The sequence below is a fragment of the Pyrgilauda ruficollis genome, unplaced genomic scaffold (assembly GCF_017590135.1).
Source record: "Pyrgilauda ruficollis isolate IOZ18807 unplaced genomic scaffold, ASM1759013v1 scaffold3, whole genome shotgun sequence".
In the NCBI taxonomy this organism is placed as follows: Eukaryota; Metazoa; Chordata; class Aves; order Passeriformes; family Passeridae; genus Pyrgilauda; species Pyrgilauda ruficollis.
In genome coordinates, this window is record NW_024524377.1 from 20,484,895 (window position 1) to 20,509,409 (window position 24,515).

General features: G+C 36.4%; 1 protein-coding gene across 1 annotated transcript in view; it reads right to left on the minus strand.

The window, feature by feature from the left end:
- Positions 1 to 24,515, minus strand: part of PDE11A (phosphodiesterase 11A) — a 103,682-nt gene that overhangs the window by 44,431 nt on the left and 34,736 nt on the right. Inside the window, exons 3-10 of the mRNA XM_041473259.1 lie at positions 18,537 to 18,626; positions 17,468 to 17,608; positions 15,613 to 15,677; positions 11,458 to 11,590; positions 9,011 to 9,086; positions 7,536 to 7,603; positions 7,083 to 7,175; positions 4,510 to 4,560 (exon numbers count right to left, since the gene is read on the minus strand). Of these exons, the coding sequence (XP_041329193.1) occupies positions 4,510 to 4,560; positions 7,083 to 7,175; positions 7,536 to 7,603; positions 9,011 to 9,086; positions 11,458 to 11,590; positions 15,613 to 15,677; positions 17,468 to 17,608; positions 18,537 to 18,626 (717 nt within the window). The remainder of the gene's footprint in view (positions 1 to 4,509; positions 4,561 to 7,082; positions 7,176 to 7,535; positions 7,604 to 9,010; positions 9,087 to 11,457; positions 11,591 to 15,612; positions 15,678 to 17,467; positions 17,609 to 18,536; positions 18,627 to 24,515) is intronic.

Consider the following 24,515-nt stretch of genomic DNA (forward strand, 5'->3'; position numbering starts at 1 on the left):
CAGAGAATAACATAGCCAAGGAATGCTTTCCCTATTGTTTCAAATACTGAAGATAAAACCAGTACAAAAATTTAATTTGTTCTCATTGTGCTGCCCATCGTTATACATTTAAGGGTACATAAGGCATGAATAACAAATGCTACATCATACATAACTCACTCCAAGTATCAAATTCACATAGATCTGTCATCTTTCATGGATTCAACCATTCACATTGTCATATACAGTAGCAGTCTTAAAAGTTTCTTCTTTTTTGGTTCAACTCTTTTCATTATTCTGTAGTTAAAGGAGTGTTTTTAAGAAAGTCATAAAAACCTCCCTATGTGAAGGTAGATCTTAAATAGCCACACCTCAGGCAACAAAACAGAGAAATGCAGAAATTGTTATTCATGCTACATTTTGAATTGAAGATTCTGTAAAGCAGGTGATACATTATTTTCCATTGTGCATCTCTCCTGTGTGCTGTTTGACCTAAAAAAGGGAATCTCTCCCAAGGCTATAAATAATGCATCACAGTCATTAAATATTGATCTGGCTTATGCCATTGACAGCTGCGCAATTAGGCTTGCTTCTTAAAAATAGCTTCTTGTACATTTTCCATAATAGGACAGCGTTTACATATTCTCTTTGGAAACTGCACTGGTGAAATTTAAAGGTGGTGTGTGTTTGTGGGGCTGCTTGTTAAGTCACAGGACTTGTTCATTACTGTCTCATAAATCAGTAACTCGTGCTATAAATATCCTGCCCTGAACACAATTCTCCATTCTTTACTCATGTATCTATATTTGTCTAACACATAACTATATTTAGCCTTGCAGAACCTGAATTTCAGTCAGAAAAAACCTGGCACAGGTTTGCTATAGAATGCCATGGGATAGCTTCAATCTCAGATTAATCAGATCTCAAGTGCCTTGTCTATTCCAATGACACAAATGTTTATAGCACTAGCACTAGTACACAACAGAAATGACAGAATAGTCTTTTAAGTCTAAAATACAAGGGAGAAGTACGTTGCCACAGTTTTTAAAATCACAGCTATTTCTCACTTCTTGAAAATAAAATTAATATTGATATGAATATGATTCAATGGTGCATTGCTTTAGCTTATCCTGCCAAAATTCAGTTTGAATTTAGCATAGTTATGTAGATGCAAGAGAGGAGAAGCACTGTGATAAACCAGGCTGAAGACTTCAGACATTCTCAGAAAAATTTGAACTCAAGGTGATGGGTTTTTTTGTTTTACTTAAAAATGCCTATGAAAAGTAAAGTTTAGTTTTTCTTCCTATATGTGGAAGAATGGCATCAGAAATCACAGTAATGTGGTACGTATCAGAAAACCTAAAAAAATATGCAGTTTGTGTGAATTTAACAGTATATTTAATTTACATCTTTTTTGAAGCCATCATAATCTAAACCTGAAAATTAAAAAAAAAATTCTAAAAGTCTTTAGTATTAAATTGTTTTGCATGGTCCATTTTCATGCACTCATCTTTTATTGTTCCATACTGCAAACTTCCCTCTGGATTTTTCCAGCTCCACCAGCAATAGTGCTTTGCATTTTTTCCCAGATAAACATCTGGAGTAAGGTTTGATATCTTAAGGGTTTCTTATTAAGGTGGGGTTTTCTTCATTAATTCTTAGATGGGATTACAAGAAACAGAAACAAATGTTATTTATTTTACAGAAACTGGTCACAGTGATTATGCTTAATTATTAAAAAGATGGGTATATTTGTGAATTTGTGTGTTTGTGAATTCATCCACTAACAGTAAGAAATTACTGATGAAATTTCAAGTAAAAAAACCAACTTTAGCTACTCTTGCTGGGCTTTCTGTAATGCAATAAAATAATCCACTGGCAAAAGCCAGAGGGAAAATAAACTTTAGGAACACTTGCAATTTTTCACTTTTTATCAGAATATTCTCAAGATCCTGAGCAAATAAAAATTAATGGAAAAACATTTTATGAAAACTATAAAAAAAATTACGAAGAGGGAAAGAAAATATTGTACTACAAGAGTATGTAATTATTTCCAAGATTCTGGGGTCCAGTTACAGTACGTTTGGGATAATATGCTGAGAAATTGTCAACTCCAATGTATTGTGACTCCAAAGTCATTAATTACTGCTGGGTGTTGTGTCAGTCAGGAGCCATTGGTGATCTCCTGGCATCACTCTCATTTCGATGTTTCTGTCGTGTGTGTGTCTCTGCTCTGACTGAACCAGGACATCGAGTAAATCGTAACAGACATTTGCTCTGACACCTGCCAATAAATCACCACAGACAGAGGGGACACATTTAGCCCCAAACACCCCCAGAGGGAGGGATGGTTTATTAGCCAGTCAAGTCTAGAAGATGATCCTAATATAACAAAGGGTTTTTACAGAATATAACGATATAACAAACAGGGAAAAGAGCAGTGGTTTCAGGGTAGGATGCCTTGGGAGACCTCAGCAGGGAGGCTAGCTGTAAGCAGGGAGATGGGAGCAATTTCATCCCACAGATGGATGGCCCTCTCTGGGATGAGCTCTGTGTCACAGGCCCTCAAGACATGCTGGTTGTCTCTGGGCTTTTGTTCTTTTGTTTTGTTTACATCCAGTGGTGCAAAAGCATTAACAAAAACTACTTGAGAGTAATTTTGTCAGGAATTGAAAGTGAGATGACTGGATATAGACATAGAAAAGGGACACTTTTTCTGAAAAAAATAGCCTAACTTACTTTAGGTATAGCTTGGTTATGTTCCTTATTTTCTCATCTATGTTCTTGATAAGACATGTGTGTTTTGGAATAATATCTTTTGGAATTATTAATGAATAAATGCTTTTCATTTCCTTTTACCTTATTATTAGCCATTAAATGGATAGTTGCATGCCTTCAAGGTAAATGGATAAGGAAAAGATTTTTTACTTGAAGACTGGTCTGTATATTAATGAAATCACCTGGGAAAACAAGTAGAATAGCTTCTCACCACATGAATATCTGAGTCCAAAGAGTAACACAGCAAGCTGTTATTTTAACTACAGAGCTATGAAGGAGAATTGTCTTTCAATGGCTGACAGAAATCAAGTATAGCCCTCTTGTACATACAAAGATACTGGTGGAATCCTGAGAGTCATAGAAACTATATTACAGATGTGTATTCTAAGGTAAAGGGAAACACAAAAGCAAAACAGAAAATTGATGGTCCTTTACCCCTTTCTTCCCTCTTTCTCAACAGTGTTCAGTTCTTTTTGCCAAACACTAAATACAACTTACTGCACACACAAAAGTACTTCCTGTAGTGTTGGATGATCTTCAAGCATGCTGATTCCAGCAATACTTCAGTAATCTCACCTTCAGCATACAAAAGTGTGGGTAATCATACCAGTAACTACAGTGGAGGGAGAATATTACACCCTTACCACCAGGTACAGATACAGATACCAGGCACAGCCATCATCTGGGCAATAATTTACAAACTCATTAACTAGCAAGAGCTGCCCTTCCTCAGCCCAGATCACTCAGCCCGATCAGCTCTATGCCAGCCATGTGTTCCCCCTTTCACCACAGGCATCCCCGTGGTGCAGAAATCAGGTTACAGCCTGACAGCCAAGTGTTAAAATAACCACCCAACAGCTATTTTTCAGCTAGACAGATGCTAGAGCTCCAGAGCAGGGAATGCCATCAATGTGGAGTCACAGCAGTCCAGATCTTATTCCCAGACCTCACTACAGTCTCTGAGGGACTGTGTGTCCAGGAGACCAACAGTGATACCTGCCATGGGAGCTTCCCATGGGAGCTTTGAGGAGCCCTCTACCAGCATTGCCTCCTCATAGCCAAGGGAAGCATCACCTGACTTCCCAAGCACCTCCTCAAGTAGGAAAAGACAAACAGTCTATCACAAAAGCAGCACTGGAGTGTTGGCAGTGATGAAAGATCGAGGGCACTGTTCCCCACACTTGCTAGCCCATGGCAAGGCAGGATTCAGTGAGAACATGCAATTATTGGTCCCTACCCATGCTACACTCAGAACACATCACTTTCACATTCTGCCAAGGGCGCTTACAGGAGTTAGAAGATCCCTCACCTTCCTGTGCCTCCTTCTGAGCCTATGCACAAACTGGATAGTGAATGCTCCCCTTTTTTAGTAAACACAGGCCAGCTTCCACACTATAAGCACGTAAAGTCTCAAGTTTCTTTCTTTTTCTCTAGTCTCCCTCTCATCTCTTATGTGGTATGACTTCCCTGTGATGGTTTCTGCTGAGGAGGCCACCAAACGCACACTGACATGCAGTTCCAGTAGCTGGTGCTGGGACAATGGGACTTTGCTGCTGTGCACTGCAGCTCTATCCTCTGAAAGAAACTTTCCATCTTCCCTGCTTAACAGCCTTACATGTAATATACGCATTGTAAATAATTTTTAATTAAGATTTTCTGCTTATGATGTGAAACTCTTCTCAGATAATCTAGACAAATATTAATTTACAGTTATAGTTTCAAAAATGAGTATATAAAAAACTTAAATCTTACCTTGAATTTATCAACTTCTGCCTTCGAACATGTTGCATGATAAGACAACACCTGCCCCAGAACAGAAGATAAAAACCATTTTTGTACACTTGTCAAGTAGCAATATCAGGGCTCTGTACTGCAGTCTAATCAGTTATGTTTAAAGCAGATTTTATATTAGCGTTTGTGTGATAATTCTGTTCTGATTGACAGCATGTAATAGCTAATTAGAGGTTATCAGGCATACATTTGGCAGTTATACTGCAGGGAATTTTATAGGGTATAATGAACAGTAAGTAATTTAATATTATAAGGATTCCTACTTTGTTCTCGTGAAGTTCTACAATCAAAAGGGAAAGAATTTAATGTAAAAATAACAGTAGATTTATGGACTTTTAATAATGTCTTTTGCTATACTGAAAAGCTTTAATGCCTACACCAGTGGCACATCACTGCATCCAAATATCAGCACCCCTGTGCTGTGTCTGACATTCTCTTCAATACCATTCTGCAGAGAGCAGCATCAAATAAAATGTAGAAAGTACTGCACACCTGCTCTTATGACCTCCTAGTATGCATCCATTTATATGTAGTACATTCTATCCTTGTGGGTTGATACTAACTCTGAACGAGCACTGCAGAAGGTGCAAGAGCCATCCTGTATCCTGGACCCACCATGGTCTGGCTGTGCGTGGGACGAGCTGCTGGTCCATGAGGGAGCTCGCTCCCAGAGCCAGAGCACTCCCAGCAAGGACAGTCCTTCCCCACACTGGAACACCTGACCTGCTGATGTGCTAAAGCTTTGATACAGGTTTCTCACTTGGAGATAATTTTCATCTATGAATGTCTCTGTTATTCATACAAACACCTAAACTGTCTCACAGGGCGTTGATTTGCAACACCTTGTGGCAGTAAGTCACAAGACATTTTTACTCTTATCAGTTTTAGAGATGCCACCTTTTACAGTAACAGGAAACTGGTAAGATTAGTCAAATTATATCTTCTGCTATGACAGATTACACTTAACAGCAAAATTCTCATCAAGCTTCTCCTTGATCTGTATTCATTATATCCATCTAGATTTTTACAGTCTTCCTTAGTATTTATTATTCTAATCTTTAAATAAATTTGAAAATTTTGTGTCCTTAGTATAAAAAAAAGTGTTTAGCCTGGCTTTGAATCATTGCAAACTTTCCTGATAATTTATTTTTGTTTTGCTTTTCTATTTATTAGTCAATCTTATCAGAATACTGTATGAAAACCTGTATCAGTATATATGGATAAGAATCTTATTATGATATATAACAAGTTCATGTCTTTTACATCTGATATTTTCAAGTAATTTTCAAGGGCCATTCACTGCCATTATAGCTAAATACATAAATACTAATGAAGTATTCTATTAGTCAAAATCCACAGTCCTCCATCTCATACCATTCTAGTGTTCAGTACTTTTCTCCTGCATCTTACATCACTTTATGCAAATATTATCAAGAGTTGTTTCCCATTTATAGAAAGAATTACTCTTAATTGAAGATTAATGGCAATTTATCAGATCTATACTCTAGGTGTAATCTAGATGGTTATTAGTCTTTTTTTTTATCAAATAAAGAAGCTGTATTTTAAACCAAAAATAATTAATTTTCTTTTATTTCAGTAGCAAATAAACTTCTATGTGAAGTTTCATCCCTATATATCTGTGTGTGACATCTAGCACTGCTTGCTTTTCTTGCCAGGAGGAACACTCATTCTTAGGTGTCATAATCGCACAAATACCTGGGACATATGGAGACTTATTCATGACTATGACATGTAAAGTACAAGGAATCTTGCAGGAGGCCTGAAAAGGTAAGCTTTTAACTTTTCCTTCTGCATGGGTAGATATACACCAATAGTACAGAAAGCCGCTTATGCTTAAAATTTCTAACACCAACAGTCTTACTGACTTTGGAAAGCCTTAATAGGTCTGTGTGCAGCACAGGATGCAACACCACTATGCAGATTAATATCTCAAACCCTAAAGCAAAGAAAAAGAAAGCCTCTTTATAGTACTTTAGTTGGGTTTGATTTTTCTTTGAATAGAAAGAATTTCATATCTCATTCAGGCCAATGTTATTTGGTGGTTCTTATTGTAATGGTGAGTACTGGAGAAATTCAAAGGAATTACACAGATAAAAGGTGCTCACATCAGGGATAATTAGATTATTTTCTTCTCTTATCATATGTGAAATTTAAAACAATACCAATATCTTAGTGATGTTACCTTTCCTTAGAGCAATGTTTTAAGATTATTCAGTCTTGCAGAATGCTTTTTTTGAAAGATCTGAAATTTCATTTAAACTGCTCTTAATTATTGTTGTAGTAGGAATAATGTAAATTTGTAAAGCTATCCTCAAAACTCCTGCCATTTTTCTCACCAATATTATTTTTAATACGATAATGTTTAAAATCTCCCGATATATAATAGACCACAGTGCTTCACTGTTGAATTTGGTTAGAGAAGTTTAAATAATCATAGTTTTAAAAAATATAGTGGGCTTCTTTACATGTGATGGTTAGGAGCAAGAAAAGGTTTCACAAAGATGTACACATACGTCAAGAGCCACAGACTGCTTTGCCCAGGATTTCTTCACTTGGTCATACATAATTGTGTTGTTGATACCCAGGCCACAAAAAATAACAAAAGCCTAAAATTTAAAAAGAGAAAAAGGAGAGTCAATTATGAATCAGTTATAATACAAGCACAAAGATGAACACTGGCTTAATCATTAGAAGAAATTACATGGAAATTTTAGGAATAATCATGTTTAAACGGGTTATTTTAAGAATGCAGGTGAGTCACTGGCCTCCAGATGAGAGATTAGATGCCAGAAACTTGTTTTAATTAGGATGCCACCATCTAAGTGAGGATTTCTGAGAATTAATGTCAAACCACAAATATAGACAAGATATTCTCCCCCCATCCCTGGAGTGGACTGAAGCAGATTACGGAAAAATACCACATGCTACTGGAAAAGTATCTTAATGCTGAACTGAATGCCTCTTACTTCAAACAGTCGCTGGTCAGCATCGTCAAAGGATTTCCCATCAAGCCTGTTCAACACTTGAGCTACCCCTTTAGAAAGAGTTAATATGAGTTATATTAATTCATTAATGCACAATGCAGAATGTTTTATTCATTGGTAAAATGTAAACCACATATTTCAAACTGAAAAGCAAAATGCAAATATTTATTCTGAAAATAATTAGACACAGATGTGCAATAATTTGATTGTTTTGATACTAGTACTTTCAGCTGATATTCTTTACTCTCTAAGTATAATACTGTGTAGTATAAATAGTATAAATCTAGAAGTTATTCACAGTGTTTTTCATAAAAGGTTAAAGATCTATTTGAGAAAGATCTTGATTACTTTGCTAACAGCAATCACATAAATTGTCCTAAAAATTTGGAGTTTCCAATACAATTTACTGAATCAGTACCTTCATTCCTAAAATCTTAGTTTACCATCACCTGGGTATATAAGCCCTTTTTTACTCATGTCTGATTCATTAATTTACTGAGCCAATGAAAAAATGCATTTTCCAAACCAGTGGTGATTTCTACTACAACAAACATTTCTATTTCATTTAGCTACAATATGCTATGCTATGCTTAGAAAAATACTGTAAGAGTAATCCGCTGTCAAGAGTTCAAATTATTTCTCATTCTTGAAGATAAGGCACAGTTCACAACAAACAACAAGACGTATTTTTAAAAGACTCAACTCCCACATCACCTCTGCTAAAGAAGCTCCAAGACCCTGCATGACACCAAGTGCCTTCAGCAATGTGCTTCTGATCTCAGCTCTCCCTGGCAGCCACAATGCACAGGGATCTAACTCTTGCCCTGCCAGTATAAATTGCTATTGCTTTGACGTCAGTTCTTCTGAGGAACGTTAGCAGAGGAATCTGGCACTGTCATTTACAAGCACTCCTTTTTGTGCCAAAAGCAGGTAATAACACAGGGCCAACTGCTGGTGTAGCCTAGCTGCAAAGAATCCTATCAAAGATCCTCTGAAACTCTGTCACATCCTGATCCAGCAACCACCACTGCAACAGACAACTCTGACCACTGCCACAGCCCCTGCAACAAATCTTCCCTGACTGCACCCAGAATTTATCATTAGCGGGAAATGAACACTTAGCTTGACTGCACACAGTTGCCCATGTACTAAAGAAGGAGACCCAAGGAAATCACCAATGCATATAAAATATTTTTCACTAATATGGTTAGAATTACTGTTTTCATCTCATTAAAGTTCAGTACAACATATAACTTAATAACAACACAGCTGGAAAGCTGAAAAAGTCCATCCAGTATCCAAGTCAAAAGTATCCCTTGGATACTTAGCATGCATCCTAGGTACTGTAACTTCTTAACAATATTGAGCTGGGAAAAAGAAAAAGGAACACAGAATTAAAAAGATAGAACTAAATTTACAGTAGCACAAAAATTACGCAGACATGAGGGAAGTCTTACCAATTATTTGGTGGGTGCTGTTCCATATAGGAACACACAGAACAGATCTTATGTGAAAGCCAGAAATTTGGTCAGCCTAAAATGTAGAAATGAGAGCTTCCATTAGTGGTGCTGTTTTCATTTTTTTAAATCATAGTAATAGAAAAGTCAAGGAGTAAGTTACATTATAAATGTCATTTCATATGAATCAGCTCTCAGAAAAAAAAATCTGCTGAAACTCCATCCACAGTAACCAAAAGTCATCAGGATTACTCTAAAAATTGCCAAAGAATATACAAACATTGGCATCTTTGCCACATTAAGCTTACACTGTTTTGACTCTGATTTGGCACTAAACAAACTATAATTGAGGCAATGTCCAGGCAAATTTTGGATTACTTTTACTGGTGGATTAGTAGAGATAACTTGCACTGAACAAGTTTGCCTTAGAAGAACCCTTCCCAATTGTCAAACTGAAATTGGACTCAGCTAGGCAGCTCTAGAAGGAGGCTTACAGGAAATACACGTTTTCAGAAGATAGGTGAGAGTAAGTAGGGAATTGTGCAGAAGTGCAGGTTAGTAAGAAATGTAAGGATGGAGCTGAACCCTAGATTTGAGATAATTGGTCCTTTTGTTCCAATGACAATTTACTGCCTCATTTATCGTTTTCTAGCTAACACAGTATACAACTTCACAATTTATTTTAAATTTCACTGATTCTTTTCTACAATTAACAACCTTTATTCTTTAGTGTCACTGCTGCAAAATCTAATGAACAAGAACAGTTTTTCAAAAGAGATCAGAGAGTGGAATGAGTCCACTCACAGAAGATCAGGAGATGTTCTCTTACTAAAACTGCCACTGCTACAGGCAATTTTAATAGAAGAAAACTAAAAGACCAGCAATAATTCATATATGGGAAGCAGGATGGGATCACTGTGATCTCCTAGCTAGCAAAAGACATAATTCAGGTTTTAATTAGCTTACTGTCTTTTTATACATACTCAGAACTCATCACTGAAACCAGTGTGGAGTGCCACCTAAAATCCAGGGGAGTGGGGCAATAATTGATTCAAACTTATGTCTTAAAATGAACTGCAAAATACTTTTGCATTAAATTCTTGATGAATGAGTTGAAAATTAAGCATAAACATTTGCAGATGAGAAGTAGTGTTCTGAGAAAAAAAAAAAGAGATGATTATCAACAGAAGCAGAGAACAGAATTTCTGTTCATAACTACAAATGTATGTTTGATTCTATCTAAGTAATAAGGGATACTATGTTCCTCTTATTACTCTTGACTGTGGAAATAATTGAGTAGAAATCTGAATTTAAGAATTAAATTTTCATAGGAACCCATCAAAAGAAAATGATTTTTGCCCTTTGTATAATTTTCTTCATATATACTGGGTAGTGCCTCCAACTTGGAAAGAACTAACTGTGAAACAAATAAGAGATAGCTGAATTATTCAGGAGATGATATAATACAAGTACAATTGCAAACATCAAGGACTGGCATGCTTTAAGTTAGCATATCTAAACACCCCAGGCATTAATTGTACTTCTTGCAATTCTGAACAGATTAACATCAATGCAGTTTTCTTTTATACTTCTACAGCAGGCCCCTTTTATTTTTTCTTTTTTCAAAAAATTCTGCTGGTTTGAGAGATAATCCCTTTAATGACATGTGGAATCAAATTGGAATGAAGCAAACTCTCAACATGAACCACTTCCAAGAACACTTACTGTAGTAATATATTTTAGGAAGCCTTCTGACCAAGGCTGTGATTAATGTGCTGTCCAACTGCTGGCCAAGTCCTCCACAGGAATGCTGGATTAGAATTCAGTGAAGATTTTGTCCTTCCATACACCTCTAACATTTATTTAGATTTTAAGTATACTTACATTTTTATCTGTAGCTACACCTTTCTAATAGGAAATGAATACCTTAAGATACACAAACAATTTTTATTGGGAGTGAATGCATCTTGAAGAAGTACCCAAAACAGTGTGTATTTGAGCAAATTAAACTGTTGGTTGGCTAAGTTAGAGCACAAACAACATTTGTCTGTCTGGTTACCAGCCCTGCTCACACTCTGTCTATGCACAGCCCCAGTCACCCCAACAGCTAACAGCACTGGTGCTGCTAACACTGAACATCAACAAATTTTCAGCAATAAAAATCAGTTTGCGTAAATATCAAGGCAATTGGTAGGGGAATCACTGATAAATAGAAAAAAAAAAAAAGATTCTTGGACAAAGTAACTGCTTAAAGTCATACACTAATTCAGTGATCTGTGTTTGCAGTATAAAACTGTAGAAGACCAGAAAGACAACTTGCTGAAAAGAAAAATAATTCAAAATAAATACTCAAATGTCTCACAGCCACTTGGATATAGAACCAAAATTTTTATATTAGTTGTGATGCTCAAAAGTAGTATGTAATTACATTTGTAAAAATCTCTCACCTCAGCATCAAAGCGAGGATCCTGATAGGCATCACTGATGTTCACTGGGAGACCTGTGGAAGCGACGAGTTCAGCAATGCTGTTGTTTATTAGCCAGTCAGAATAAGACGATTTTTCCATGTTGTCTTTGAAACTATCAAAATGCAGGGCAAGGGAAGAAAAGGATATAGTCCACATTAATTGCAAGTCCAGCATGTCTTAAATGCACATTAATAGGAACAGCAGAACCATTCACAATTATTAATTGTTACCAAAAATTAACTATAGAACAATAATTTGGTATCATTAAAATGGTACCTCAAAAATTCTCTCCTTTACATAACTCTTTCTATTGAAAACAGCATTGGTGTCTCAAGTAAATAAAATATTTGATAATTTTTAGCTATGAGTCAACAGTGGATTATGTTCTAAGTTTCTGTAGATACAGGACTGCTCATGAAAAGCAACCAGTTCTAAAAAATATTTCCGGTAGAGTTATCTTAAAATATATACTTCTAAGATTTTTTAAATTAATCTAATAATTTGTGATATTTTCAATTTTTATTTTCAATAATTTTCCTGTCACAATGACTTTTTAAAAAAATTTTGGCATCTGAAATACCATATCTGAATGGCTGAAGAAGGGATCATTAAGTAAGTCTTAAATCAATACTGCAAGTATATTACAGCAGGTGGATCCAAGTAGTCACACAAGACATGAAGGTTTCCTTTTCTCTTTACCTGGTTGAGCTTCTGCCACAATTACTGAGGGGCTAGAGAGCTATCAATAAATGAGCATGAGACACTAAAATTATGACCTCAAGTCACCACACTCCACCTCAGCTTCTCCAGAAAACTCAGTGTCTAGCAGTACTTAAAGTCCTCACCTAATCAGCAGGAAAGTTCTCTTTGTCTTGTTTCAGGCAGGTTCTTGACATTGGCAATGTCTGGCTACTCATGTGTGAATAAAAAAAAAACCAAAAGCCTGTTGTCTTAGTTTTGGAAGAAAACTGGTAAATTTTTAACACCTGAGAAACATTACTTAGAAAAAGTTACTAAGAAGCTATGGAGAAAACTACAATAGTTCGAGGCTTTGAAGCATTCCTCATGAGTGAAAGTAGGCTGAACAGTGAAATCCTTGAAAGATTCAATCAAACTGAAAGGATTGATTTTTGTTGGCTGCATTGATTTTTTGGAGACGAAATCAATTATATCATTAATCTAAAAAAACCTTAAGATTCTTAAAAGACTATAAATAAAAAAAATAATCACAGAAATCTAAAGGAATCCACTTTCATTTGGGACAAGAATTTTGAGTGACTGTAATAAATGTTATGTGTATACTTTGACAGAGACCTTTTGAGCCAAGTAAAAAAATCACATTTATAATTTAAAATTTAATTCATAATTTAATTTATTTCAAATACTTCAGAAGTAAAAAAATCTTTAAGGATAAGCATCTAATTTCAAATGCTTCATTCCCAGTTCATAACTTATCTGAAAGTTGTTCTCATATAAGACACATACACCAGGACTGCATTATGGGTGTCAAGCATTTTAAGCAGCAAATTCATTCACGTAAAGGAAACAAGATAACATTCATAAATAAGTTTTAAAAGTAAAAGAAACAAGATAATATTCATAAGTAAGTTTTAAAAGTGGGTTCTATTACGTTCTCTCCATTCCTAACAAGCTCTCTACAGCCATACTCCAGAAGACAGGCACATCATCCCAGGGATTTCAGCACTTCCTCTGTACCAGTCCAAGTGGGAAGGAGCACAGATATTTTTGCCCGCACAACTCATATTCTGGCCCAGGCAGGAGACCTGTCCACTACCACTGGTACCCAGCTTAGAGAACTGTCATCTCAGCTATCTGCTAAAATGGAATCTCATCTGCCAAAACTGCTGCTTCTGTGCAGGAAAGGCACACTCCACAGCACATTCCATCAGGCTCATCTGTATCTGGATCATACCAGAACTGAGGCCCCATGGATTCTAACATTTATGTAATATTTTTTCAAAGGGAGAGAAAATTTAGGGGACTTGGCAAACTTGTACTTCAAGAAGAAAATTGCTGGGAAAAACAAGAGCATCAGTGTGCCAGTATGGATAATAAACAAACTTGATCATGGTGTGTGATGAAAACTTGGAAACTGAACAGATAAAGGCAAGTGTGGCCTTGCAAGACATTTCTTTGCAAACAACAGCAAAGAAAATAAGTATGAGTATTTATTATGATCTTTAGGTATTTAACAGGTGACCTGCTATCATGCAGATTTATGGAGGGCAAAAGAAAAGCCAGCTTCTAAAACTGTGTGAGAAAGTACATTAGGGCATGAAATACTGTCTTAGGACACTCTTTATCAATGAGATAAAACATAATGAGAACTGTTCTTAGCCTAAAATGTCTTTGGATTTCAACTAAAATTTCAAAGAAATAACGTTTTTCTTAACTGCTGTAATGATGAAGAAACTCGTCTTGCCATTTTTTTCCCCACATGAAAAGTCTCATGACTTTACATCAGTTACAGCTGCAGAATGTAGAATGAAAAGGGCAAAACTCGCTAGAAAAATGCTCAAATGTCAAGGGCTCGCGGCATTGTTCTGTATCCTAAATAACCTTTATTTTTTCACAATAGTGCCAATAACTCAAGCTGTGCCTGTGCTAGATCCAAATGTGACATCATATCTGCCAGTGTAACCTTGGTCTTTTTAAAGCAACTTCACTCTCCATAGGAAAAAAATAATCACTGAAAAAGTGATACATCTTTATGTTAAAATGCACAGAAATATACCTTCATGAATCTCATAAAGACTAGCTACCAGGTTATGTGTTTGTTCATGTCTTGGACTAAAGTTAAAATAATCTTGACTTGACTACAAGCAGAGCAGGCTACTACAAACTGCTTTATGGCAACATGCTAATATAACTATGGTAACAAGAAATGAGCCAGCTTGGTTATCTTGATACCACTCTACATTGTTTTGACTAATCTGGCTACAGATCAAGTTTGAGAAAAACAGGAATAACAACCACATTCCTTGATTCATACTCCTGTCCCTGAATAAAAGAAATGTATTTTCACCCCCTAGGAAAGACCAACTGCTACTCTTAAACTCTTTGTCAAAAGCAACTTGTGATTCCCAGATGAATCAACAGATTATTTATTAACATTTAGATCTTCCTATTTTTTATTGCTTGTTTTCCATTTGCTTCACCATTCCCATACCAGAACATGGAAAGGAGATAACTTCTACCCATGTTTCTGTGTGGCCCTGGACTCTGATGTGAGCTTGCACATCTTAGAAATATTCTAACACTACGCATTTTTCTAATGCTGCGAAATCAATCCATGAAAAGGTTTATCACCATGACAGCCATTTGATATGGAAAATTCTCCTTCAGAATCAGTATGAATTAATCTGCATAAAACCTGTGTGATAAACACTGAAAGATGGAAGAAATGTTCTCACAATAGCCCTGAATCCTCATCCCCTCATTTGGTACACAGGACATTTTATGTGAACTGCTACCAGGGTGTAACCTTGCAGGGATTGATATAACTTGAACAAAAATCTTTCTTTTACTACTTAAAATTGGCCCTTTATAAATGTTTACAGATCCTACTAAGCAAAACATATACTTCCATTTTGAGTGGGCTCCCAAACAAGATTTAGTCACAGGAACACAGTTTCCAGGAAATACATATGCTCTGCAGTTTCTAGGCTTTCCAATTTGACAACAGCAGAAGTAAAATTTTACTGGAAACCTCCCAACACAACTGTACAGAGGAATTTTGTAAGAGATCAACAATCTAAAATAATTTTGTAATTTTTACTTCAATATTAATCATACAGAACAACAGCTGCATGTTATCAATGAGTTCAACCATAAAAAGTCCATTTTCCCTGGTTTCTTACCTGAGACCCTGATACAACATTAGTGCACATATACACAAACATACATATACAAAAAAATATAGGCACATGTATTTATTCATGCAAGCCTCCATTTGAAGCAAGTGGGTGTCTTGTGTGAGTAAAAAACATAGGCTCACACTCTTCAATCAAATCTACACAAAGTTCCATAAGAAAATAAAATCTTGACCAAGTAAAGCTTAAAACTATGTGAAAAATGAAGTTATCCATAACCACAGAAGATATGAGCACTAACCTGTTGTCAGTATCAGCACTGCATTTTGGAGATAACAATTCGAAAGATTTTGTGAATTTCACCACCTGTTACAAAACAAGTAACTTAGGATCACTATTAAGATGAATAAACATTGAAGAAAACAGTAATGTAAGGTTCCTCTACTTAAACTGTATTTTTATCCAATAGTCTTAGGATAAGAGTACAAATCTGTATTCTCTCAATGGAGAATTAATCTTTAAAATACACACTGTGCATAGTTCCCTAAAAATAAATATTAAATCAAATTATATCTTTAGATTCCCTCAGAAAACTCTTTTCCACAAGCATATACACTTACCTTTAAAGGCTTTTCGGACATGTGTTATGGACCTTTACTCCAACTTCACTTTTTTAATATAGGAAAATAAACAGAAAGGCAGCTTTGCATTACTAACTGCAACCAATCACACTTGAACATATGTGTCAGGAGCACATAAGTGAAACATCTTAGGAGTGGCAAGAAGTGACAGAGAACAGAGGCCTTGTTTTTGGATGTGTTCCCATCTTCACTTTGGTTCTGGTTCATAAAAGCTTTCTGCACAATGTACAAATTACAGTACTTTAGACATGGCTAGACACTGAGTTACTCTAAGGAGAGCTATTTTGATATATATGTTAAACCTCCAAAACAGGAGAAAGTCAGGAAAATAACTGTTTTGCCACTTGTAAAAATTACCAAGTGGGTGGTAAGATGCTATTCTCCTACTCCAAATTAACCTAAGATTTATGACCATCTAGAAAAAGTTTAAGCTTTTTCTCCATATTTCACAATTTTGTCTGGAGGAATAAGAACTTGTGGTTTGGGAAAAGCCCCTCCAAGCTCAAAGCAGAAATAGTACCAAGATCAGAAAAATAAACTGCCACCCACAACTTCCTAACACAATGGACATTTCTGTGAAAAATAGAAATCATATTATAAACACAGTGACATTTCATAAGAATGTACTAGGACTATTATTGCAATTATAAAATTGGGGAGGGGGGTGGCTAGGGGAATCTAGAAAGAGAAAATTAACTAGAAACATTAAAATTCTATAGTAGAAAACATAAGTGAAATAAAAACTTTGATCTTGCTTTTAGGAAAGCTGGTATAATTTAGGGCATACTCCATTGAAAGTTCTTAATTTTTATTAACTGAAATGAAATGTGAATCATATCTTTCCTCCAAGGAAAAGAATGGGGATTTTTTTCTGCCATACAAACAAATTCATGATTCTGTCTCTGACTTGTCACAGCCCAGCAACAAATAATTAACAGCAGAATCAGTGAATACAAAAATAATAATTGGCTAGGAAAAAAATATTACAAACAATGTTTTATCCTTCAACTACTTCTCAAATCAGTAGAAAGGAGGGTAGCTTATACTGAATAGCCTGAAAACACTGGAGGAAGCTACCAATATAAAGGCAGCCACTTAATTTATTACTAACAACAATACTCATAAAAACTTCAAACATTTTTAAGAGGTTCTCATACACTATGAATATTAGTTACTGCAAAGTCCCAGTGAAAGCCCCTGTCAAAACTGTCAAATACTTTTGTACAGTTTACATCCATCTGTTCAACAGAGCTCTGCAATGAAATAATTATTCATGGGTCAAGTAGACAGAGTAATTGAAAAAAACCAGAAATACTTCAATAATTCTGAAAGATGGATTTCCATTTCATCTGCTCAATGTAAAAGCTTACTGCTATCACAATATAAGCCTGCTGGGATAGAGACACAACAGGAGTGTTGATAAAGTTTCAGTACGTACCTAACTTACATTTAGGAACAACACACTGAAAAACACCTGCTGTTCTGTACTTCCATATGACATGCAGCTCTACTTACTGGTGATTCAATATCTTCCAGAAGTAATACTGAGCACCGTTCACACTTCAGTAGAGTCTGGGCCCGATGCATGATTTTCTTGACAATTTTCTCTAAGTCAGTCTGTTCCTCAAAGAGGTCATTCACTACTTCCAGTAACGCCTGTATACAACGACAGAAAACTCTTGTATTGGTTGTAGAATTAATAAATACATGGAGCATTGCAAAGGAGGCATCACATCTGGGATGGATTTTATATGACATTTTTGTATGATCCATATAAAGAAATATGATCCATTATATGATCCATTTATATGATACATTCAAAGAAAGTTCTTAATGACAATGGCAACAAAACTGATATGAATTTTTAATATTTTATGAAGGAAGAACAGGTTCAACACTACCAGAGATATTTCTGCTGAAGTTTTGGACCTGTGATCCAAGCTAACAAAAATATAATTCCCTGTCATTGCAGAAAGGACAATAGAAAGAAGCCAACTATTATTAAAAATTCCTCAAAATTACCATTTTGTTTCTTCAAAAAATAAAAGACCTCTCTGACAAGGGAATGATGGGGGAGCTGAGCATTATTTTCCCTTCAGAGCCTCCTGTCCCAGTGCATGCACAGCACCAGCGATCATGAGTATGTGTTCTATGGAGACATGCTGTCAAAACCCTTCACATATAGGGTTTTTTTTCCCTGCTTAATTTTATAAAGATATTTCCACATTATTTGCACATAGACTAAATATTAAAAGTTCAGAATGGTAAAGGCTTGAGATTAGTAGAATTTTATGAGAGCTTGAATCTCTGCCTAAGCAACACTTTCTCCTGCACCATCTGTGCCACAAATGCAATTGTTTCAGCACCACAAAATGTGGAACTGACATCAGGAAACCACAGCCACCACTAGAAGTGTATATCCCTCCTACATTCTCTGCTTGCTGCCTCAATCAAGACAGTGATCTTTTGAAAATACAGTTTTGGAAATAAAACTGTCTGCTTAGCAAACACCTGTGCATAGCTGGAACCTGCAGGAAAAAAATACTAAAGTTTGATGTTGGTCTGCTATACATTTTGCACTTACCCTGCTTCTGTCATATTCCTTCCTTGAAGCTGCAAATAGCTGGGCATTGGATATGGCAATCCCACAGAAGGGGAGGTACATCTGCATCACCTAGTATGGAAAGAAACTTACAGTCATTAAAAACAACTGCAATTGTTTAGAGCAATTTCTTAGTAGTAAAGAGATCTAAACTTAGGGGATACATCACAGGAAGGTCTCAGCTCACTCTTCAGCAGAGCACTAAACACAAAACAAAGTTATCATGGGTAAGGCACAACAGATGCGTGGGAAGAGATCAAATGTCTAGGAAAGAACAAATACAATTAAGCTCACACGTCCCAGAATTCTGAGTCCTCCACAATTTCTCTGGGAATCTGTGGATCCTCAACTCTATAAAAGGTCTTCTGAAGACTATTTTAAATTACTGTAGACATTACAGCTTCCCTAGAAAAATATTCTTTATTTCTCTGGACTGTTTTTTTTGTTCTGAGCTCAAGAAGCAAGCTTGAGTCACATTCCTGTTGAGGAATTCTACATCTGGAGTACACAGATTTTGGAGAATACCAGCACAATGGAACACAGCACATTGATCCTACACTATTAGTCAGAAAACTGACATGTCTTCTCAAAGAACATTAAAAAAAGAAGTTAATAGAACATGCTTGAAAAACTGGACCTTAATGTATCATCATACTTTAAAAAAGATTGAAAAGGAGGGACTGGGAACATCGTTTGAAGTGCTCAAGATGATTTTAGGTTGGCTGTGTGAAGTTAGTAAACTGGACCAGTGAAACAGTTGAATACCTGTGGGATTGGCACTTCACAAGGATGACAATGGATCAAAGTCCAAACCCAGCATTTTTAAGCCACACTGGTAAGAAATCTGTAATATACTGTAACACTGAGTGGTTCCCAGGCTTAGGTCTGAGACTTTTAGTACATTTTATAGCTGCTGAATGGCCTTAACATTTGCAAAGCCAGTGGGAGTTGAGGCACTCTGCTCTGTTTACAGAATCAAAAGAATTCTGCAGCAGCTAACCTTTCTTTTCTTTGATCTGTCTGTCTATTGTAAGAAATCCTGTCTGTGACAAATTTTGGCATTAAGAGAGTGGCATTTGTCTTTGAAATTCTATTTAATTAGAAAAATACTGCTAACCCGGAGACATGGGCTATTGAGACTATCTGAGGAAAAAACCCAGAAGAAGAGAAACAGCAGCAACTGCTGTTATACTTTATCTACCTTGAGCACTCCACTGATTCCATACCTGCTTAGTCTGTGTTTGAGTAGTGATGAGCTTTTGGAAAAGATCCTCAGATCCTCTGAATTTTGTACCTTTACACCTGGCACTCTGTCACAGTAACTGCAGACTTTTAAGGGTGCACACCTAGACTGCTAATTTGGAAGCACCCTACTTTCATCCTCTTCCCATGACAGCCATCTCCAAAGGAAAATGACACTTTAGACTCTACAAACACTCACCTTTCTTAAGAGACAGTAATTAAAGTAGCCAACTATCACACCAGATCCACAGGACAGAGTACACAAAATGAAAAATAAAGTACAAATGTAAAAAACTGATAAGAGGGATTAAGTTTTTTAATGGTCAGAGTTTCTCTGAGAGAATTTTGCTTATTTCGGTTTAGCTTTTATTTCCAAATGAAACAAAAAACCTCCTTATCTATATTTTCTTGTAATAGTACTAAAAACCACAGCCAAGTAAGAGATCAGAGCAGAAAAAGTTAACTTAAGAAAAATCTGGCCTTTAGTGAAATTTTGAATACCTTAAGGAGACTGGATACATTTTGCTTAATAGGTAAATACTAGAATTTATTGTCTCCACCCTGGAATCTTTATTCCCAAAATTAATATGGCCCTGTGCAATAGAAAGCACATGAGGAGCTTATGAACTGTCAGGCATCCCAAAACCAGCTAGGCAAAATTCTTTTTAGTGAGAAGAAAATAAAACCTTGCAATATTGAAAACCACTCATCTCTGGAACCCAAACTCCAAGGCACTGGATCTATATACAGAAACTACCATCCATAAAACACTGTTTTATGAAATGTTAAGAGCCTGGAAAGCCACTGACACACATCACTCTTTTCACCACTCAAACTAATTGTATAAGGCGCAGCACAATTGAGAAAGACACCAAGTTGTTTAAGAAAACCAGTAGAAGAAATAAATAAATGTCAACTATTATGAAGAAAAAAAACAAGAAAAAACCCATCAGGTAGAGAGGAATCACCCTGTGATTCAATTATTCCTGTTTACCTAAAATTGACAAAACAAAAGCCTACTGTTCTTCCTCTTTTGTACTATCTGAATGGTCAAAATGACTTTTCCTTAAACCACTTTTGGCAAGTTGTAATACAGCACCAAGTACACAAAGAATGAAGATATTTCTAATGGTAGCTTAATTTTAAATAAGACTTTTTAAACCAAAATTGTTCACTGGGATAGAAAGCAGTTATTGCATTATTATTTCAGGTTACAGATTCAGATCTGCAGTAGTAAGACTATTTTACAAGCACCTCTAACATGTTTATGCTATGACTGTGCACACTCCATACAAATATGAAATAACGTAATATTCAACTCTTATCTGTCTCAGTCACAGCTGGTATTCTTACGCCAGATTCACACTTCAGAGATTTTCCCTCCAAAGAAAATGTAAAAAGTTGAGGAAATTGCACATATCACCATGAGACAGACACATCCTTTCCCCCTCTTTTTAAGTGACAGATAATTACTAATTTCCAGGTGCTCCAAGGTAAAAACTGACCCAAAGGTTGAGTATGCCACATGCTTCCATTACACCAATGCACAAAGTATTTGTGTGAAAGTCATGGAAAAACACTCAGTGTACCCTTCTGAAGTACATAAAGTAGCTTCCCTTTGTTAAACTGAAGGCTATTAAAAAAATAGTTTTGAAGTATTGAAAGATAATTTCCTTCCACATCTATTTTGAATTAATTAAAGGAAAAGATTCTGCAGATTTACTAAAGTGATTTTCTAAGAAAGCAAATAGGCAGAATTATAAAAAAAATCAAAACCAGCTTTAACAGATGTGCCTCGTTAAATTATTTTGTCTAATAGAAGTAGTTGCAATGATTCATCAGAGTTCTATGTGACATATTAATAAACACATCAGTAAGTATGTAATAGTATATTTCATAAAAATGGTGTTTAGGCTGAGTAACAACCTAATGAATGTGCTGAGATGTTGAAAGGACTAGTTTTTGTTGTTTTTTGGTTTTTTTTTCAAGGTATTCAGATACAGTAACTTCAGGTTAACAAGTTTATATTGTGAGTTAGTTGAACATTCAGGGTCCAGGTGACCTGGCCCAGTTTCTCTTAATTAACCCTCCAGTAAGTAGCAGCTTGGGTAGCAGCTGCACTCATCTCACAAATTCACAGCAACATTCAAAAGCTAAAAAGCTGTACTCACAAACTGTTCAATATTTTATCAGGGCAGGAAACCTATGAAAAGAAGTACCAGTAATGGGCACTTTTAATATCTCACTTTTTTCTTTTTAAAATTCTATTATTTCATTATTGTATGTTAGGAGTATTAAAATACAACTACCAAGGAAATAAACAGTATAATTACAAGAAATTTCAGTATTCAGTTACATAACTACTTACATTTTCAGCTAGGTTTTGAAGATTACATAGCTTTAGTTCAAAACTACACCAGTAAGATCAAATGTCTGCCCTGACCATAGTTACTTTTGGCTTCCCACAGGATATATTTCCATTGTTTTAGTATCTCCACACACCTCCAGACTTGTATTCCCAAAGTCAGACCTTCAAATCCACAACAATAACTGAAGCAGAAGCTTGAATTTGGAAGTATGAAGCATTTCCAGATTCTGCAGTATTAAATACTAGGAAAAGTAAGCTACAAACTGTGCTTCTTAGTGGATACTTTTATTTTATGGCATAAGCTCAGAAACACACCAGTGCTCCCTCAGAATTTTAAAGGGCAGTCTTCCATATGTTTCCTCTTCATGATGACAGTTTTACAGGCCAAAAGTTCCACACCTGGTTACACAGTTGTCTGGACACATCAGCATCTGGACACCTACACTACAGCAGCACAATGTATTGAGGTGTGACACTCCTTTTCCTTTCATCCAGCTTTTCATAGATGATAAGACATAGAACATGTAAGTTAATAAAATGCTTCTTAATGTTCCCCTGAACTGCTAAAAATCAGGGTTTCCTCTCATCATCTGGGTTTGGATTTCACAATCATTTCACACACAACACAAATCTTTCTATCATGAGAAACAGGAAGGACACCTCTGGCCAAGCTCTTTCTGACAATGCCTGTTATCAAGAGATACCACCTTTCCCTCCACTGCACTGCCTGGAGGATAAGGGTCTTTATGGAATCTGCAAACTCCTTCCTTATGCATAAGAAAAACACCTGCTGGTTCCAGCTGCAAAAGAAGGCTATTTTCTAGAATTGTGTGCCTCACAGCAAGTAAGTTGTGAAATTTTCTCTTACGAGAGGAAGGTATAAAAGCAACAAAGTTGCATGGGTGCAGACCTGCAATGCAGAAAGTTATTAGGTAATGGTGAAAACCAGCCAGTGCTGCAATGGCAGCACACTGCAGAGGTAAAATGTGAGCTTGCTGGCTGGAAAGCAGCCCTGACTTCAGCTTCAGCAAATGCAGTGACATTTACCCTGCCTCCCCCGCGTGCGGCTTCGCTCTCACGGAGCACACGCTGCCATAGCTATCCAATGTAGTCCAACTCACAGCTTCTGGCATACTCCAAGCACCCCTGCCTGTGGTCAGAAAAGAAAACAATTCTGATGTCTGACAGAAGAAAGAAGCTTCTCAGTAATGCTTGTGTACTCACTCTGGCACAAACTCCAGGTTGAGCTCTCAGCAATTGCCTGTCTGGTTCAGTTGTTTTCTTTAGCGGCCACAGGAGCCACCTCTCTTTACACAGCTTGCTTGGTGAGCCTGTGGGGAAAGGAGCTAGTACAGCCTTCCTAGAAAGAGAAAAGAAGTCCTTTCAAAGGAAAAGTTTTTGCTATAGTTTTAAGTGATAAATGTTTTGTGGACATACTTGAAACCAAATCAGGGAAGCCAGCTGCCCTTTAAAACATTTCCTAATGTGTTCAAAATAGGTTCAGAGAGTGAAATATTCTGCTGAATTCTGAAAGCTATAAACCAAATCCAATTGCAAAATGGTTAAACACAAGCACTCATCCAAATTCCATTACCTCCTGTCAGCTGTGCAGGGTCTGGCTAGCCACACATCTGATAAAATCTAATTGTCATCTAAGTTCACAATTCTAAGAAATATTTACCAAAATTATTTTTCCACCCCAAGCATGGAAAGAACAATTGGTTGATAGAAACACTCCATGAATTGCAGGCTCCCAAACAAGGCACATAGCTCCTGTGTGTATTGCTGAACTTGCAGAGGCTCCTGGGCCAATCTTCTACTGCCTTTTTTAAATTTTTTTTATTTTTTTTAAAGTTTGTATTTGCATGTGGTTATTAATGCAGTACCATAAAAATGCGCTAATGCTTGCAAACACACAGCAGCATCTCTGCCCTATAAAGCTCACTGTCTAACTCTGGAAGCTTTTGGAGTCTGTAAACAGCCTGAAAAGGACCACGGGAGCAATCCTTCAGCACTGCCTCTGTACTTGCCTGCCTCATAGAATTACTGGCACTCATTCAAACTAGATAACTGCGTCACCAGACAGATTACAAAACATGTCTCTGGTAGAAGCAGACTTATTACAGTTTTAAAACCTGACTTCTATGTAGGTCACTGTCCTCACAAGCCATGGCACTGCGAGACTGTTGCATGCAGGACCAAGGGGCAGGAAAGGGTGGGAGCACAGCCAAATGTACTCAACTCTGACTCTTCTGCAGGCCCCATCACTGCCCTCTAGTTGTTCAACACCACCTCATCTTCTCCCTTTTCTGCTGTGCACCCAAGGTCTTTAAACTGGGAAAACAAGTCAA